Source organism: Colossoma macropomum, unplaced genomic scaffold (assembly GCF_904425465.1).
Source record: "Colossoma macropomum unplaced genomic scaffold, Colossoma_macropomum, whole genome shotgun sequence".
NCBI classification, from domain to species: Eukaryota; Metazoa; Chordata; class Actinopteri; order Characiformes; family Serrasalmidae; genus Colossoma; species Colossoma macropomum.
In genome coordinates this window covers 7881203-7899542 of record NW_023494808.1, presented here as the reverse complement: position 1 = coordinate 7899542, position 18340 = coordinate 7881203, and the positions used below count along the sequence as shown (strand labels likewise).

The following is an 18340-nucleotide window of genomic DNA, read 5'->3' as shown; positions in this document are numbered from 1 at the left end:
AATTCATTTTTATAAATATTTATAACCACGTTTATAATGCCTTATGAATACATTATAACGTTATAAATGTGTTTATAGATGCTTACAAATGTGACATTCATAGAAAGTGTTACTAAATACACTTAACAATATAAAGAAAAGATTAAAAAATGTTAAAAAAAAATTCATGCTTCTATTGTCAGAATAGCTAGAATGGTGAGAACAACTTTATAAAACAATTATTAGTAATATAAATCAGGATATCTGTACTATATTGTGTATAATGTAAGCAAAAAAGCAGTTTTACTTTCCTATCCCACAATGGTCACCACAGAAAACACCCTCACACCCAAGATGTAAACTCCAAGACAAGAATGTTTAAACAAAGCTTTAAACATTGAACTCTGAAACGATATGATGCTCAATAAAAGTAAAAATCTAGAGCTCTGATGTTGCTGTTGTGGTATCATGAATACTCAGTGATTGGGCAGCATGGAGACCTCGCCACCACTTCATATACAGCTGCCTCACCTGGAAGTAGAAGGAGAAAGGAATGAGTTTAAGAATGGTTATACACTTTAAGGCACCCTAAGTGGGGCTTTATTCTTCTTTGTTCAATAAAGCACAAATTAGATACTTTGCTTTATTCTTTGTGACCTGTGTACATAATTGCACTCTTAATAATAATAATAATAATAAAAATAATAATATAATAATAATAATACCATGAGACATAGAGTTTTAATTAGATGCTAAGTTAAAGAGATACGTTTTAGATGCTTTTAAAAGTGAGCACTGAGCTTCACTGTCTAATAAAATATGGAAATTGAGTTCCGCAGTTTAGAAGCAGAATAACTGAATGAGTCTCTCCATGTTTTCTGTATTTTACAGAAGGTATTTGTAGAAGGTCAGTATTTGCAGATCTAAGATCACAATTGGACCATAAGCAGGCAGACACTCTGTGATGTAAGCTGGTGCTAGATTATTTAGAGCCTTAAAAACTAGTAGCAGATCTTTAAAATCTATCCTGAACAATACAGATAGCCAGTGCATTTTTTTTTTTTTTTAATGGGAGTGATGTGATCTCTCTGTTCAGTTGTTGTTAGGATGCATGATGCCGCATTTTGTGTGAGTTGTTTGCATGTATTGTTTTCTTAGGAAGCCCAGTAAAAAGAGCATTAATCAACGCTGCTTGTAACGAATGCATGAACAAGTTTCTCTGCGTCACTCTGAGATAGAAAAGGCCGAACTTCAGTGACATTTCTCAAATGATAAAAAGCTTCTTTAATGACTGCGTTTACATACAGGATAAAACAGAGCTCAGAGTCTAAGATCACACCCAGGTTTCGAATTTCAGGTTTGGTATATGACGCTAAAGAATCAAGTTTGTCATAAATCATTTTGAGTTTCTGTACCAATGATCCGTATTTTGATTTTTTTGTGATTTAATTGTAGAAAATGTTGCATCTACCAAAAGATATCTGACACACAGCTGATTAGTCTGTCTAAAGAGTGTTGATCTTCAGATGGAATAGAAATGTATAACTCGGTGTTGTCAGCATTGCTATGAAAATTTCTATTATGTTTCCTAATGACATCACCTAGAGGTAGCATGTACAAAGATAAAAGCAAACGCCTTAAAACTGAATCCTGAGGGACTCCAAAAGAAATGCCAAATCTTTTTGATGAATGATTTCCAATTGAAAACAATGAACTGTCTATTACCTAAATATGATTTAAACCCATTCTAAAACTGTGCCTGAGAGGCCGACCCAGCATTAAAAGACACTGGATTAAAATCTTCTGGTCAACACTATAAAAGTTGCACTAAGATCTAATAAAACCACTCATAACATGAACCAATGCTGTCTCTGAAGGTTACTAGTGTGAAAATCACAAACAATTGGCATTATTAATTGTAATAATGCACATTAAACATATTAAGACTTAACTAGAATTAAGTGAGCATGATCTAATCACCTAAATTCACAATTCATTAGTGTAATCTTATAGTAGCATCAGGTGACTTCAGAAGTTTACATATGCAAGCTAAAAATAATTTAATACTTATTGAAACATTGATTTTTTAACCTTTTTTTAAAAAAAAACTCTAGACAGAAATCGTATTTGAAGTATTAATTTTAGTAGACTTATTAGTCTTATTAGCTCTGATGCAATATATTCATCCAACACCATCTAGAACAATGACAATTTAGTGATGAATTCATGCTCAATAATTTGCAGAACTTAGGGAAGTATTTAAAGTGAATTATTAGAAATAATAATGCAATTATTAATTATATATTAATTACATGAATACTTAAACAAGAATGTCTTATTTAAAGAGTTGATATTTTTTAAGCTAGTTAGAAGAACAACATTTGGTTCCAGATTTCTCCTCAATGTCCCCAGCTGTGTCATAGATTTGTTAAATACTATTAGCAGCTCTCTTGATTTAACTTAATGAAGTATTGATTAGCTAAACCAACAAAGACATAGGAAAAACATACATTAATAAAAACTCTTTATTGTATTTGCGTTTTGAAGGAAATATATTGCCATAAGAATCCCTAAAATTTAAGATCTTACTTCTACAATGTAAAATGTTACCTTATTCATGCTACAGACTAAGGTATGGCTTGATTATAGTTCTAAGATCAGACCACACCAACCCAACAAACACCAATAAATACAAATATGTGTGCACAGTCATGCCTGTGTGATTGTAAGTTTACTCTAGAATATTCTCCTCTATTCACACTGGTCTAGAATGTTCTCCCCCCATTCATAATGTTCTAGAATAGTCTCCATATTTACACTGTTTTACAATGTTCTTCACCAATGATGCTTTTTTAGAATGTCCACCCCCTTCACAGTGTTCTAGCATGTTTTTCTACATTCACTCTTTTCTAAAATGTTCTCCCCAATTCACAGTTCTAGAATGCTCTCAACCATTCACACATTTCTAGAATGTTACCTCCCCATTTACATTGTTCTAGAATGTTCTCTCCCTTTCACACTGTTCCAGAATGCTCCCCCCTCAGTCACATTGCTCTGGAATGTTCCTCTCTCTTTCACATTGGTTCACATCTAGTTTGCTTAGTTCTTTAGTTCTTTTTCTGGACATTGTAAAGACAAATGTAGTCATTAGAATGCTGGTGTTTGTTGGGGAATGTTGGGTCGGTCTGCCACAGTTTTAAAGTAGAACAGGTGAGGACTGACCTCTTGATTGAGGACACAATGGACCAGGAAGATGAAGGTGCCTTGCTGGGAGTTGAGCAAGATGAAGACGATCTCCAACGCCTTACTGCTGTCTGCGAAGAAACCCAGAATCCAGGAGCAACCAAGGATGATAAACTGGATCATGGCTTTCAAGGCCACACTTCTAAAGAGTCGCTGGTCACTTTCTGACCGTTTGATTCTCAAAATTTCACCTTTCATGTTTTTCAGAGTTGAGAATATGATGATCAAGATGCTGATGAAGAGAACTGTGTTTGCCTGGAAAGAAAAAAAAATCTATTTATTTATTTATTTAATTTTATATTTGTGACGGGCCTGTGTCATTACAGGCCTGTGTCATTACAGGCCTGTGTCATTACAGGCCTGTGCCGTTACAGGTGGAGTTGTAGTGGGTGGGCCTGAAGGCCTCATCAAGAACACTACTTACACCTGTGTGGTGTGCTTGTGGGGGAGCTCCTCTTTTGTTTTGTTGTTTGTGTCCCGGGCAGTTTGTTGGGCCAGTTCTCTTTTGTTCTTTTGGGCATTATGCTTCAGTTTATTCATTTATTTTGGAGTTATTTTGGCCTACAGTTTTTGTCCTTGAGATTTTTGCACCAGAACCTTAAGTTTATTTCATATTCAAATCATTATTTCATTTATTCACTGTGTGCTTCCCTTTTATTTGTCATGATGTTGAGCCAGTCATGACATATTTTTGATATCATTTAAGTTTTAAGAAACTACTAACTAGCTTTCAGTTGTCTAAGAGTCATAGTCAGCTGTAACCTAACTTGTGTTGTTCTTTCTAAGATAGCATCTAGTAAACTAGACTACTAGATTAGGGCTGGTAAGTTATGCCTCTGCCATTCAGTGTGCTGTTCTCTGGGTGTTTGCTCTCCTTCTATTGCTCACTGTGCTGTGTCTATGTTTCAGTCTGCTGTTCTCTTTTCTTCTCTATCATTCAGTGTGCTGCTCTTTTGGTTTTTCTTCTTTGTCTTTCGTGCATCGTGCTGTTCTCTTGTTTTTTCTTCCCTGTCTATCATTCACTGTGCTGCTCTCTCAGTGTTTCCTCACTCTGTACATCAGTGTGTTTAGTGCTTTGTTTCCAGTGTGTAGTACTTACAGCCAGAATGAAACTAACAGGCCCCAGAAAACTCCACAAAAAGTCTTTCTTAAGCCAGCACCTACACACACACACACACACACACACACACACACAATAAATATGCCCTCAGAAATATTTACTGTGTTTTTGAACAAATCATGATATTCCTGTGCATTTTGCCATTAACTAAACTCCACCCTTTTATGATGAAACTCCACCCACTCTCCATACTCACCTTTCACTGCCATATCCATCAGGAACAACCACAGCAGATATGCCCACCACAGCCAGAGGTGCAACGTATCCAATCACAACCAGCCACTTCCCCTGAAGACTCTCCTTCACCTTTGATCTGATCGTTGTGAGATTCTTCACAGCGATGAAGAGCAGCACAGCTTCAATGAACATCCACACAAAAGCGGAGAGAAAGAGGAAGTGCAGAACACCTGCCAGCACTGCACACAGCAGCTGGAGAGAGAGAGAGAGAGAGAGAGAGAGAGAGAGAGAGAGAGAGAGAGAGAGAGAAAGAGAGTTGTTCAAGAAAAGGGGAGTCAGAGCACCAGAATCAAACATACTACTTAGATTTTTGTTTTCTGCAACTCTGTGTTTCATCTTTCTTTATCATTTAGTGTGATGCTCTCTGAGTGTTTCTTCTCTATCATTCAGTGTTACTGGTCTCTGGGTGTTTCCTCTATCTCTGTCATTCACAGTGCTGCTCTCTGGGTCTCTCTCTTTCTCTCTCTCTCTTTCTCTGTCTCACTCTATTGTTCAGTGTACGGCTATCTTATGATGACAAAACAGCTGGAATCAAATTGAGAGGCAGCAGGATGGTAAGCCTACCAATAATCATGAACATAAACGAAAGCTTACCATTAAAATCTGTTGCCACAAATGGTACCTGTGCAGCAAAACACTTTCTAAGATTTGTTTTTTCAATGCCACAGATGCAATTTGTTGTACCATTTTTGTTTGCAAGTCACCTTACATTTCATTCAATTCAATTGAAATTTGCATTGTGCTTTTTACAATTGCAGTTTTATACACTCTGGTTAGCAATCTTTTTTCTAGCACGCTGAGTTTAAAACTTGAAATGGTTAAGTATTCTCCAGTGCAGTTCACTTTGTGTTTTTTTGCAGTTTTATCCTCCACTTATCCATCTTTGCCTGCATTCCCACTCGAAAACATTTCACACCCACTATACAAAATATGTGTGTTGTGCTGTTAGGGCCAACTAGCAAGGTTGAGCCTCACTTGTGTAAGAAAAAGTAACTCAAGTACAATGCAACATCTACTTCGACACAGTACTTGGGCTGTTAGTGATTTCATCGAAGCCGTTAAGCTCTTTAATAATGCTGCATGAGCAGCAGCTCAAAATCATGCAGTGACTGGCTTCACTTGTCTCAAAGAAAACAGATGAGATTGGGATATCCTTGCTAGTGAGTTGGAATTGGCAATGAGTAGATTGGGAGTATTTTAGAGAGTCCCCCTCCCAAAAAAAGTAAATTTACTCACCAGTTGAGGTTCTATGTAATGCATGAATTTCTGTGTCAGCAGAAATAGAAGGTGGGCCAGTAACAAGCTTATGCACAGGTTGATCTGAGCTGTGTTGGTCACCCTTGGGTTCCGTCGATAAACAGCAAATGTCAGTAGAGCCAAGCTGAGGAACACCAGCCCCACTGCCACTGCCACCATGATGATCTGCTCCATGACTGGATCACTCTGGAAAAGAACCTTCAAGGTTTTCAATTCAGCATTTGCTGATGTTAGGTTTTCCTGTTTGTTTGATGTTTCTTGGCATCTCAAGAGGTCTGTGGCCATTTGTTAATTAGTTACTAATACCCAACATATGAAGTCTTACTGTAAAACGCATTAGCCTTAGTTAATGAACTACTTATAACTGCCAAAAAGAAGCCGTACTATAACATAGCAATGTATGAATTTGAAACTATTTATAAATCATTATAAAGTTATTTACTTATTTTAAAGTGGAACCTGTTTTATTTTAAGAGATTCATAGAAAATAAGGAAATATGTAAGAAACATTTTCAGCGTGAACCTTATGTTGTTATAGAAAAGTAAATTCTGCAAAATTAATTTAATTAAGGAAAAAATCCACAGAAAATGTCTTTTTCTGTGCTTGCTTCTGTGCTGTACTCTTGAGTGATGAACATTCTCTTAATTAATTGCAAGCAAAATATGCAATAAATACATTTTGGAAACAATTTTGAACATACCGAATATACAGTATATTTTGAATATGACCGAATTTGGAAAGCTGACATTATACCTTGCTCTTTTCAGTAAAAACATAATGATAATTATACATATACAATAATAAATAAAGAAATGTATTTGTTTCACATCTTTTTTTCAAGTAATTTTTATTTTATTTTCAGCATTCTTGCCTTTTAGATGGTTCCCTATGTAGCTACTCCTCTTTCTTTGTACGAGGCCAGACAAAAGCACACCTCTTTTGGCATCATTTTGTTACATCTTTGATCTTACCTCATCATATGAGGGTGGGTTGGTCTGCATGATGAGAGCGAAGGTTGACAGGTGATCACAGGAGCAAACAGAGTGACTGCTGTTGGTCTGGAGAAGGTCACATCCATATACAACCCATTGAGTGGCATCCCAGTACACACAGGAAAGTGTACCACTAGGGTCAATTTCCTAGAAAAAAAGGAGGAGAGATTTTAATATTTTAGTTGATGTTTAAGTGTTTACATCACTGTTATGTATAGTATCTCATCACCACCAAATTTAATCTTGTCACGCTAGAGGTGGATTGGGTGTAACCACTGTAAAGTATGCTGGTGAATCTGTAATGTTGTGGGGGTATTTTTCTTCCAAAGGCTCTGGACAAATAATTCAGATACGTGGTATCACAGACACGTGCCAGCAGAATTAAAATCAAAACCTAATTGCCTCAGCCAGAAAGCTTAACTAGGCTGTAGTTGGATCTTCCAGCAGGACAATGATGCAAAGCACGCCTCAAAATCACCCAAAAATAGTTCAAAGAACCAAGGTTTTGCAATGGCCATCCAGTTACAACCTGTGGGATGAGCTGAAAAGGAGAGTCCACAGTGCAGAGCTCAGAATCCAAAGGATATGGAGAGATTATGAATGGAGGAAAGGTCTCAGATCCCTTGCCAATTGTTCTCCAGACTCATTAAGCATTACTGGAGAAGAGTCAAGCCATTATCTTTGAGAAAAGGAGGCTGCACAAAGTATTTAATGAAGAGGTACCAACAATTGTGGTACACATAGATTTGAGAAGATGTGGAGTCTTTCAGAAGATTTAGGTCTACAAGAAGAGTCTTCAGGAAATGAGCTGAAGAGGAAATCAAGTTCTTCAGCAGAGTTGCCTATAGATAATCAGTGTACTGTCCTGTCGAGAGTAAAGGACAATAGATCACAATGATGTAAAGTGTTTTTGTGTAAAGACAGTTCAAGTGAAGAGATGTGGAGCTGAGGTACAAGGAGAGGAGAGATTGACCAAACATAAGTACTTCGCAATTCTGTCCCCCCAGCCTGACTTGACCTAAAATCCACAAGGGATGTGGGAGAAAAGTAAGGCAGTGGAGAGGACCAGTGATGTTGATGTGTTCTCTGAAGTGATCCCAGTCTCTATAAATGCTAAAAAGTGAGGGAGAAGTATGGTTTCATATGTTGAAGGTAGACCCCAACCAAAAGCACATGCTACTTTTATCCATTGTTGCTTGAAAGCATTGCCAGTTAATAAAAACAGCATATGCTTTTAAATTCTAAACGAAGCTTTAACCAGAGACATCAAACTACCCATAGCTTAGATAGTAGTTTGAAGGCAATGTGGTGCTTATTTTGTATTGCTACAAAAAAAAGGTAGCACACAGAAAGGAGCAGTAATTAACAAGATAAAGCAAAGGCAAAATCTCTGAATTTACTGCCTGCAAGGTGTTAATATTGATAGTTAAGATGAATTAATTACTAAATGATTCGCTCAAAAAAAGCAACAACTCACAAATGAAAAATACATTACATGCATAAATCAAAAGTTTGAACTGGCAGTATTTAAGCCAGAGCTGCCATAAATCACAAAGTCACAAATAAACTTAGTTCAGGAAAAGTAGTATACACCACTGTTAGCTGTGGCTCTAAGATAACAATGTAAATCTCATAGAGGTCATAGCAGAAATTAATGCTATCAGATAGTAAATAATAATGACAAAAAAGCTTTTCAAAAGGAAAGTGCATTATATTAAGAAAAACTGTCTGATTTTGAACTTTTCCTGTTTGTATGTAAGTAAGGAGAGAACAAAAGAGGGTAATGTGTCACATAACCAGCTGCACCATCAATCCAAATTTCTGGCCTCTCAAGTTATTGCATATTCTTGTTGTACATTCTATGTATAACAGTAGTGAAAGAGTGGCCTCATCAGAATTATAAATTATGTTTCCACTGTTAGACAAAAATCTGAAACATACACATTCACCACGTTCCTTTTTATAATAAACCAACATTTTGGAAAACTATTAAAGAACAAAAAATTAAATTGCCCAAGGTACTTTATTTTAAACTGGAAAAAACACATCTGAAAATTCATCCATAGAGCCATGTGTGGTGAACAGTAATCAGGTCTAGAAACTATGAGATTTTTTTATTTGTGACAGAAAATAATATTAAGGTGGATACACAAACACTGATAACTGGCTAGAAATCTACTAAAAAAGCTTGGACTAAAACTAAAACTGATAAGTCTGAAAATAAAATAGAAGTATATTACCACAAAAACTAAAAATAATATTTCTCCTTGAAAACTAAACAAAAGTAAACAGTATTTTACAGAATTCAAACAGATAACACAGAAATAAAACACTATATTATAAAAACTGTATATTGAACTGCTCTGACGAGAGATTAATTAAAGATTGAGCAAACTCACTGCAGTGTGCTTCACAGTGAAGTTCACTGGTGTGGTGAGCGTTTGATTGGCAGTTCTGGGCAGTGTGGCTGATATTACAGTGGACATCATGGTTTTCACTGTGTTGTTAGTTGTATTGAACAGGTTGGGTTTCAGCACACTCGACAAGTTAGTGTAGCTCATGAAGGCCACAGCTGCTGAATCTGAAGCACAACAAAAATCACTAAAATCAGATGTGTCTACTGAAAAGCCAGCATCTTATTGTAAAGGCTTCCCCACTGATATAAAAAATAAAACAGCATAGGTTGCGCGTGAGTCATGCAAATTGTTTAGATCAATTCTACAGAATTTTGTTGATTCTGATTTGTTTACCGTGCTAGTAACAGGATTTATAAGAAACGGCACTTTGGAAATACCACCCTGAAAATATAATTTTGTTAATTTGTAGTAACAGGAGGTTTAAGAAGACTCATTTTAATGCAGTCCATGGTTTTCATTTATCTCTACAACTGTCCCCGGATTAAACACTTTAGCCCCAGTTGGCAGCAGATGAGTGCAAATATTCAAACACTGCTACAATACCATTGCTATTCTTTGAAATCTGGATGAGGTCGATGTTCATCTGAGCGTTGTTTATGCTGAGCTGAGGGGTTTCTTTCAAGAAGGCATTTAGTCCGACTGCAAAGACTTGAACTTCTGAAAGATGCAACGTTAAAACTCCATTAGAAGTGCCATGCAACACTAGTGTTTAGGAATTTAAATCAGATAAAGATGATTTCTGTTTTCTTAAAAAGAATAGGATTTTTTTAAAAAAAACCTGACATGTTCAAAGGATTAATATCTGTTGAAATGTTCTAAAATTTGATTTCTGTTAAAATTTGAGACTTTTGTCCTAATCATTATATTACAAGGGTGAAAACTTTGGCCCATATTTATCAGAATTCTTAGACTAATAATACTGATCAGCATATGCTTTTTATCTACCACTGAACAAAATTCTATGACCTGATGAGAACTGATCTTAAAACAGTGCTGTTATTCTGAGATGCTTGATAAATGTGGGCCTTTGTGAGTATATTCTTTTGCTAAAAATGGTATGGTTCTATCTATTGTTTTAAAATTCTGTACATATAATTATTCTTTTAGCTCAGTCCTGTTTACATGTAAACAGTACAGTAAATGTACACCATCCCCATAATACCAAATTCTGAAAATGACATAGTAAAATGGTTTAATACTATGAAATTACCCACAAAATGGGTAGATAATATACCAATGGTATTGACAAGTTTGTGGAGATACATTAGTTATGTCAAGAGAGTCTGTAGCTGAAACAATCTAGCGAACTTTCCATTACTGTTTGAGATTTTTACATAGATTTATAGAAAAGACTGTGGCCAAAAATCCTAGGCAATGACTTTGTTAAGGTATGAAAGTTAATTGTACTTTATATGAGTTTTGCTGTTTTGAATATGCTATCTCAATGTCTCAAAACTGCACTGAATGCAAACATAACCTTATATTTCTAATGACTCAGTTATATACTCATTTACCTAAACCCTCAACAGAGATGCTGAGAACTGAGTAGTTGTCCTGTCGACGGTTCACCAGTGTAGATACCAATGTCTCAGTCCTGTTCAAAACTCGATTCCCAAAGGCTACACGCTGATCTGAATTCATTGTTTTATTGTTCAGAGTTTGCTGAAGTGCCAACTTTACAATCTGATTAAATAACCAGAGAGACAATTAAACATTAACATAAACAAAATGTATATAGTAAACTTTCTCATTGACATTTTTTTCTTTTAAGTACCATTTGTCTTACAGTACTTACATTTGGTGGAAGCATTGGATTAATGCTTTTCTCGATTTGGTTGAACAGATTGTCTGCACAGGCTGTTGTGAATTTTTTCTAAAACAAAAAGTCAGTTACAGTTTAGAATATATACATCTGATCATTACCAATCTTCATCATTCTACAGACATCAAATGTCATGCTGATTTTAACTTATATGTAATTGTAACAAACCTTGCATTCTGCAGACACAGTGAAATTCTGATCTGAAAGAGAAAAAACAATATCTAAAATAAGAATCTACGGAAGATAAATGTACTAATTATTGGCCCCCTCCTAATTCAGATCTTTGTGCATCTTCACTTAGTCAACATTTCATGAGGTGGTAAAACAAATAGCAGTGGATCTGAGACCAGTCCTAAAACACCTGACAGATTTTATATTAAATATCCTCAAATGTGTTTATGATTCTGTATATTCAACAATCATGTTCTCTGAATGCCCCTCCCCTCTTTTTACACACCACACATTCCCATGAGGTGTAATTCCACATATCACAAACACATACTATCTCCATAGCAAAGAAATTTAGTTCCAACCAGGGATGCATTTCCCAAAAACTTAGTTGTCTATGTTGGTAAGTTCCGTCAGAGGATCCATCGTTAAATGAGAGAGTGTTTCCCAAAACCTCAGTTCAGCAAAAATTTGTGGCCAGCTGAGTAGTTTGAGCGACAGCTTGGAGGCAGCGGTTAGTATCTTAGTTTCCGGGTAGTTCCTGACAAAGACATCATCAAATCTGGGAGTTTTAACTGAATGAGGCAAACACACTGTGAAGTTTGGGTGCTCTGTTCACAGTCTCATTCTTAAAATAACAATTTCTCTATCAGTTCTCTTAGTTAGATGATATTGTTGTTATAACAAGCTGTTTTGCATGTGCATGATGTATTTATGGATGTAGTGTCTTTTTTATGCAACAAATGTAGTTTTTGTTTGCCCAGAGCTTGGTTTACTATCTGTTATTTTGCTTTTGGTTTTTTAAATGTAATTAAAGTAATACAGTGCAACAGTTCATGAGGCCCAACTAGGAGTTTGTATAAATTGCAGAGGAGAGTGGTACATGTTGTATATTCATATTTGGCTCTATAGAGATTCTTTATTAAAACACTAGCACCCTCTCCTGGACAATAAAGACAGTGGAATTAGTATTGCAGAAAGGAAAATGCCAAGATGATTCTATTTAGCAATTCCCCAAGCTATGCTGAATATAGCAGTTCAGTGCTGTTTGCGCTCTAAACCTTGTTTCTTCTGAACAAAGAATGAAGCTGAAGCGAGCAAATAGTGGAATATAAAGACAGACAAGAAAATGTCAGTGGATGATAGCAAATGAGGTAGAAAATGAGAGAATGCTCTGTGTTCCTTTCTGTCATTGGAGCAGAAGCATATTGGCTATGAAAATCTCACTGCCAAACAAGCCCAGTAGCTCATCCTACAAACAGCTGTGAAAAGTTAGCCTCTCATTACAACCCCAAACCGCAAGTGCTCTGGGACCAATTTGTTAGTGACTTAAGAAGGGAAGCCATTCAGAGAAACTTGTTGGAAGAACGAGCTCTTACATTCAAGAATGCATATGTTATCGCATTGTCGATGGAATTGGTGTCTAAGAATATGCTTGTATTTGCAGGAAATTCCAAATTGTCATGGATCAGATACTCCAGGGCCTCAACCAGGTAACTTGCTTTCTGGATGACGTTCTGATTACTGCAAAAACGAGAGGATAGCACCCGAAGAAGCTAGAGGAGGTGCTAAGCTGGTTGGAACAGTGTGGTGTGAGGGTGAAGAGAGCCAAATGCAAATTCATGCAAGACAAAATAGAGTACCTTGGGCATTTGACAGACAGAGAGGGGCTTCAACCGGCTAAGACAAAAGTTGCAGCCATTGTGAATGTGCTCAGACTGTCCAATGTTACTGAGCTACGCTCATTCTTAGGACTTTTTAAATTATTGTGGACATTTTCTGAAAGACGTCTACCTTACTGCAGCCGACAGAACCAGCTCCTCAAAAAAAGAGTTTCCGTGGACCTGGTCTCCAGACTGTGATGTAGCATTTCAAAATTCAAAACAACAGCATTTCACACATAATGGAGGATGGTGAAGAAAAGCCCATAGCACCTGCTTTGTGTACACTGGGTGATGCCAAGAGCAAGTACAGTCAAATTGAAAAAGAAGCTTTGGTTATAATTTTTGAAGTGAAGAAATTTCACAAATACCTATACAGAAGTAAATTCACACTCATCACTGATAACAAAATGCTCCTGGCCATCCTAGTTCCTGGGTCCACAATTCTAACTCTGACAGCATTAAGAATTCAGAGATGGCCACTCACGCTCATGGCTTATAACTATGAGATCCAATACTAGAAGTCAGACCATTCAGATGTTGATGCTCTGTCTCGACTGCTGAAGAGTAGAGAAACACAAAACAGCACAGGAGGACAGCATCTTCTATTTCCCATTGATGGGTGAGTTGCCAGTGCACATAATTGATGTAGCTAGAGCACCCTAAAGGATGCAGTTCTCTGCAAAGTGATGGAGTTTATCCTGAGGGGTTGGCAAAATTACCTACAAGATGAAACTCTGAAGCCCTTTTTCAGCTGAACGTAGGAACTGTCAGCAGAACAGGGGTGTAGTCTTTGAGGCTTCATAGTTATTTTACAAAGAATTTTGAATGACCCACACCAAGGGCACCTGGGCATTTGTAGAATGAAGTCCTTAGCCTGAAGCTATATGTGGTGGCCAAATCTCGACAGTGGCATTAAGAAAACAATACAGCACTGTAGCTTTTATCAAGCAGTGAGAAAACTGCCAGCAGTGGCGTAAAAGTTCAGTACAAACAGTGAAATCAGCTTTGTTAAAGCAAGTCCTGAGTAAAGAAGGACAAAAGACTACCAGGACGCTGCAACACAGGCTAATGTACTCCTGTACATTAGTAGCATTCCTACTAACGTACAGGAGTACCCCACATAGTGTTAGTGCCACCAGCCAAACTTTTCGTAAGATGTCAACTGAGAACAAGATTTAGTTTTCTGAAACCAGATCTTCCCAGAGTCATGGAGAACAAGGTGGAAAAGCAAAAGTGTTACGATAACCAGTCTGCATCCAAACTGAGACCTCTAGCTGAGGGAAACTCCATCCTAGTCTGACATTTTTGTGAGGGGAAGGGGAAATGGACAAAAGCTACAGCGGAGAAGCACTTTGGACCTGTCACATACTGTGTGTTCAATGGAGTAAGAAAGCGTGTTGTCCACATAGATCATCTGCTGCATGTAAGAGAGACAGAAGACGCACCTACCAACCAAAGGGAAGACAACTACCCAGCAGGGGACCTTGCAAAGAAGAAACCAGATGGCCAGATAGAAGCTGAGCACTCAGCTTCACAAACAGGAGCAAGTCCCTTACCGAGGAGTCCTGTAAGGGAGAAACCAGCGATGCCTTTACCAAGTCCTGTGGGCAGTAGGAAGCCTGCTACACCAGCAATTATGCTGACAGCTACCAAAGCACCCCTGTAGTTTAGGGGCATGTGGATCATAGGTACCCACAAAGAGTGCATGTACCACCACAGAGACTTGTAATCCTAAACTTAGTTGTTTGGCCAAGAGGCAGGATAATTTCCTGCACTTGAGGAACAAGGTTAGATAGTCTAACAAACAAACAAACAAACAAACAAATAAATAAGTAAGTAAACAATGTGAAAAAAGTCCCTGGGAAAAATGTAATTGATGTTGGAAAAGAATATATTGTGTACTCAAATGTTACTTAAGTTCCTTTTACCATAATAACATAACAATTTGAGGGAGAACGTTGTTGTATATTGGTATTTGTCTTTATAGTGTTTCTTTATGAGAACACTAGCAACATATACTGGGCAATACAGATAATGGCATTAGATTTACCAAAAGGGAAATATCTATTCAGTCATTCCCAAAGCTGGGTTGAATAAAGCAGTTCTGTTTTTTTTTGCATTCATAATATCATCCAAGATATTACAGTACAGAACTGGAAAAAAAAACAAAAAAAAAACAGAAAGAGCTCAGGAGGAGATTAATTCTTACAAGATCCCATTGAAATGCAAGAAAAAATCTAATAAGTATAACAAGAGATAAAAGAATGACAGGAACAATAGAGGCATAGAGTGAAGAAGTGAAGGCAGGGAGGTTCCATCAGGCAGGGCCTGGGATAGCCAGCTTTTAGTTTGTTTACCTGAGGAAAATTAGTCCTCATTGCAGTTATAGCTTATATCTAAGATAGCACTGTTACTATTGAAACATAAAAAAATATAATAATACATGTTAATTTATCAATTATCATTTAGCATTTTTCCAAAAGATACTGTTTCAAATTACCTAACTGTCCCGTAAGTGAAAATAAGTATATTGTTCACAACTAATGTTTATTTATAAAAATATATTAAAAGCTTGCATTATATATAGTGTAATAATTGAGTAGACACCCAAAACTACAAAAATCTGAAGGTCAGCCTTGAACCAGAAAGCATGCCTTTTCCACAGATTTAATGTAATGCAGTGAGTTAATGCACTGAGCTACCAGTACCTGCACTTGCAATTTGCACATTTGGATATAAAATCTCCTTTTTAGTACTATGGACGTGACATTACTTAAATATAAAGCAATACTTTTAGAATGTGGGACATCTTTTGTAGAGTAAACATATTTAAAGTTATTAAACTACAAATTAAATTACCCAACCCCAACGCATTTTATGTATTTTAGGTAATATTACTTTTCATGTATTTAACGCTTATTTTTTTACTCTTGTTCATGATAGACTACAATAAGGTCCACTTTATCTGCACAAGTTAGTCTACTATTCATAGACTTGCTGTCAGGTTATTCATTGCAAATTCCATTAAAGACACAGGTCAAACCACTACAGTTCAGTGGTTTCAACTAATATGGCATAAACTACTGAGGTCCAACTGAACTGCGATGGTTTAGGATGCAGTTGTTCATTTGATGTTGTTAGTTTAATGAACCATTGTACTATGTTGGTTCAGCAGTGACTTGGTCGTTGTTCAGGAAATACACAAATATAGCATTACTGAGATCCAATAAGATAAGCTAAGGTCATGTCAGAGTAAGGTAGCTCTTTAAAATAAAATAAGTTGAAATATTTAAAAATAATTATGAAATTCCACTGGCACCCCTGCTGGCATCAGGTTCAATGCAATTGTAATGACTACTGTTAATGCCTAACATTGTGGAGATCACATCTGAATTATGGACATAAAAAAGCAAACATCTATGTCTGATAAATGCTAGTAACTCTCTGGAAAATCACAAAAGCAGTACCTGCACAGTAAGCTGCATAGTAGAAAGATGGTCTGACAAACTCATAGATGTAATAGTTTCCTGGACATGCTTTGACTCGAATTGGGGTGGATCTGTAGTAACAGCAGTCACTTCTATACTCCCCACAGACTCTACGAGTGACTATTCCATCCTCTATCTGAGGGTGAGATCCATTCAGCCACAGAGTGTAACGAGTCCCACATCTGAACCAATTAACACAGCTCTCAGGCATACGGACGCTCCTCCCCTTATACAGCAGCCGATACCAGCCATTCCAGTTGAAGTTTCTGTCAGAGTTGTACCCTCCAGTCTCATTAGCGCCTCTCCAGGGTTGATCCAGAGATGTGTAGTTATTGCAGGGATCATAACTAGGAGCATCCAATGTAACTGTCAACACAGTACATATAATGACAGCACGTAATGTCAAATTATCAAACTAATTAAATTAATTAATCAATGAATTATATCCTATTCCTATATGAAACCTTAATCAGTTAATCACTGCTGCTTATTCTGTATCATGAGTTGTGGTGACTGTTAAGTGCCAGATATGCACCTCATATAGACCTTGTTCTGTTTTCTTCTTTCTTTCTTTCTTTCTTTCTTTCTTTCTTTTTATTTCTTTTCTTGAGCTGATGAAGATCTGTTTTCATCATTGGGTACAACCTCATCATCCTTCATCCTCCTCTACCCAGTCTGTATCCTGGCTATTTACTTACTTTTTTTTTAAACTGTTTTAAATATAAGTAAGTGGATAGCCAGTGCCAGCCACCACTTCCCCTCTGTTCCCTACTGCGTGTTATTACTGTAGTAATTTTCATCCACTTATGTGAAACAGTCTGTGAGTCTGAAATGTCTGTTACAACCATCTCCTCACCTGTCTAATCCCAGGGAAAGAAATCAGGTAAGAAAATACATCTGAACATTCACATATCAAATTTAAATTTTAGTCACAGTATGTTAGAATGTTATCCCTTGCACTTTGGTTTTGTTTTCAGGTTAGTCTTGTATTGTATGTCTTGTATTTTTTTTTAATGTCAATGAAAAGGTTTCAATGAAGTAAAGATTAGTTCTGCAACTGAGCTTGACTCATACATAACTATCATAATAAATATATAATATAATGAATAAATATTTATATAAACTGCCATGCTTGACAGTGTGAATACTGGGCTTTTATAGAATTATGTTAGATGCAACTGGTACAATATAATCAGATTAAAATGCATTTAACCCTGACCTGATCGCTTTACACCAAAGTTGAACATATTTTAATATTACCATATTTTTGGGGTGTGGCATTCTTCTACTACATAGTCTCCCTCTCTTTTCTGAACAGTGATAAGGTATTATATTATGAGCAGAGTTGGGTAGTAACAGAATTTAACTGTAATGTAACAGTAATGGTATTCTATTACAGTTACAGTGAAAAATACAGTAATCAGATTAGAGGTATATAATAAAAATAAGGTGATAAGCAGCAGGATTACATTTAAGATACATAGATATAACTCATTGCTGTTTACCAAAATTATAAAATCAGTTTTATAATCAGCATATAATAAAGTTCAGTAAGCACTATTTTTGTAATAAAAGAAGAGCCTCTTGGTTTCTTTGTATTAGTGTACCTATAATCTGTTAAAAATATATATGCATGAAATAGTAGGTAAATGTTTAACTTTAGAAATTATAACAGTAACACATGAATTAACCGAATTATGGTTATACTGATTGAGTTAATGTTTTTTTTTTACGTCTAAAGACATTATAAAAATAGAATTAAACATGTAATTTTTTCTAGTATTGTAAATTTCTCTGATGAAGAAACTTTGTTTCTTGCTTAAAAGTTTAACAGATCTTTATCACACAATTTACTATGATTGGCAGCACTTCTTCCTTTAAAATCCGTAGCTGTGTTTCTGATAATTTTGGTTTGCTTTGTTTTTTTTTTTACATTTCCAAAAAAGTTGGGA

General features: G+C 36.3%; 1 protein-coding gene across 1 annotated transcript; it reads right to left on the bottom strand.

Moving 5' to 3' along the window:
• Nucleotides 1-417: 417 nt before the first annotated feature.
• On the bottom strand, nucleotides 418-14586 carry LOC118797948 (adhesion G protein-coupled receptor E3-like). The gene is made up of 9 exons (XM_036557247.1): nucleotides 14457-14586; nucleotides 9790-9903; nucleotides 9229-9410; nucleotides 6809-6976; nucleotides 5816-6022; nucleotides 4539-4771; nucleotides 4322-4382; nucleotides 3202-3477; nucleotides 418-510 (listed from the first exon to the last, which is right to left on the bottom strand). Exons 1-9 carry the CDS (start codon nucleotides 14584-14586, stop codon nucleotides 418-420), a joined length of 1464 nt encoding a protein of 487 aa, XP_036413140.1.
• Nucleotides 14587-18340: the final 3754 nt, after the last annotated feature.

What these genes read in the sequence shown, in the direction of transcription:
- LOC118797948 (XM_036557247.1), bottom strand. Translation starts at nt 14,586, where the DNA reads ATGATCCACATGCCCCTAAACTACAGGGGTGCTTTGGTAGCTGTCAGC. An exon ending in GATTTCAAAGAATAGCAATG is followed by an intron (nt 9,411 to 9,789) that starts GTATTGTAGCAG and finishes GTTGTGCTTCAG; the next exon opens with ATTCAGCAGCTGTGGCCTTC. An exon ending in GATGGATATGGCAGTGAAAG is followed by an intron (nt 4,383 to 4,538) that starts GTGAGTATGGAG and finishes GTGTGTGTGTAG; the next exon opens with GTGCTGGCTTAAGAAAGACT.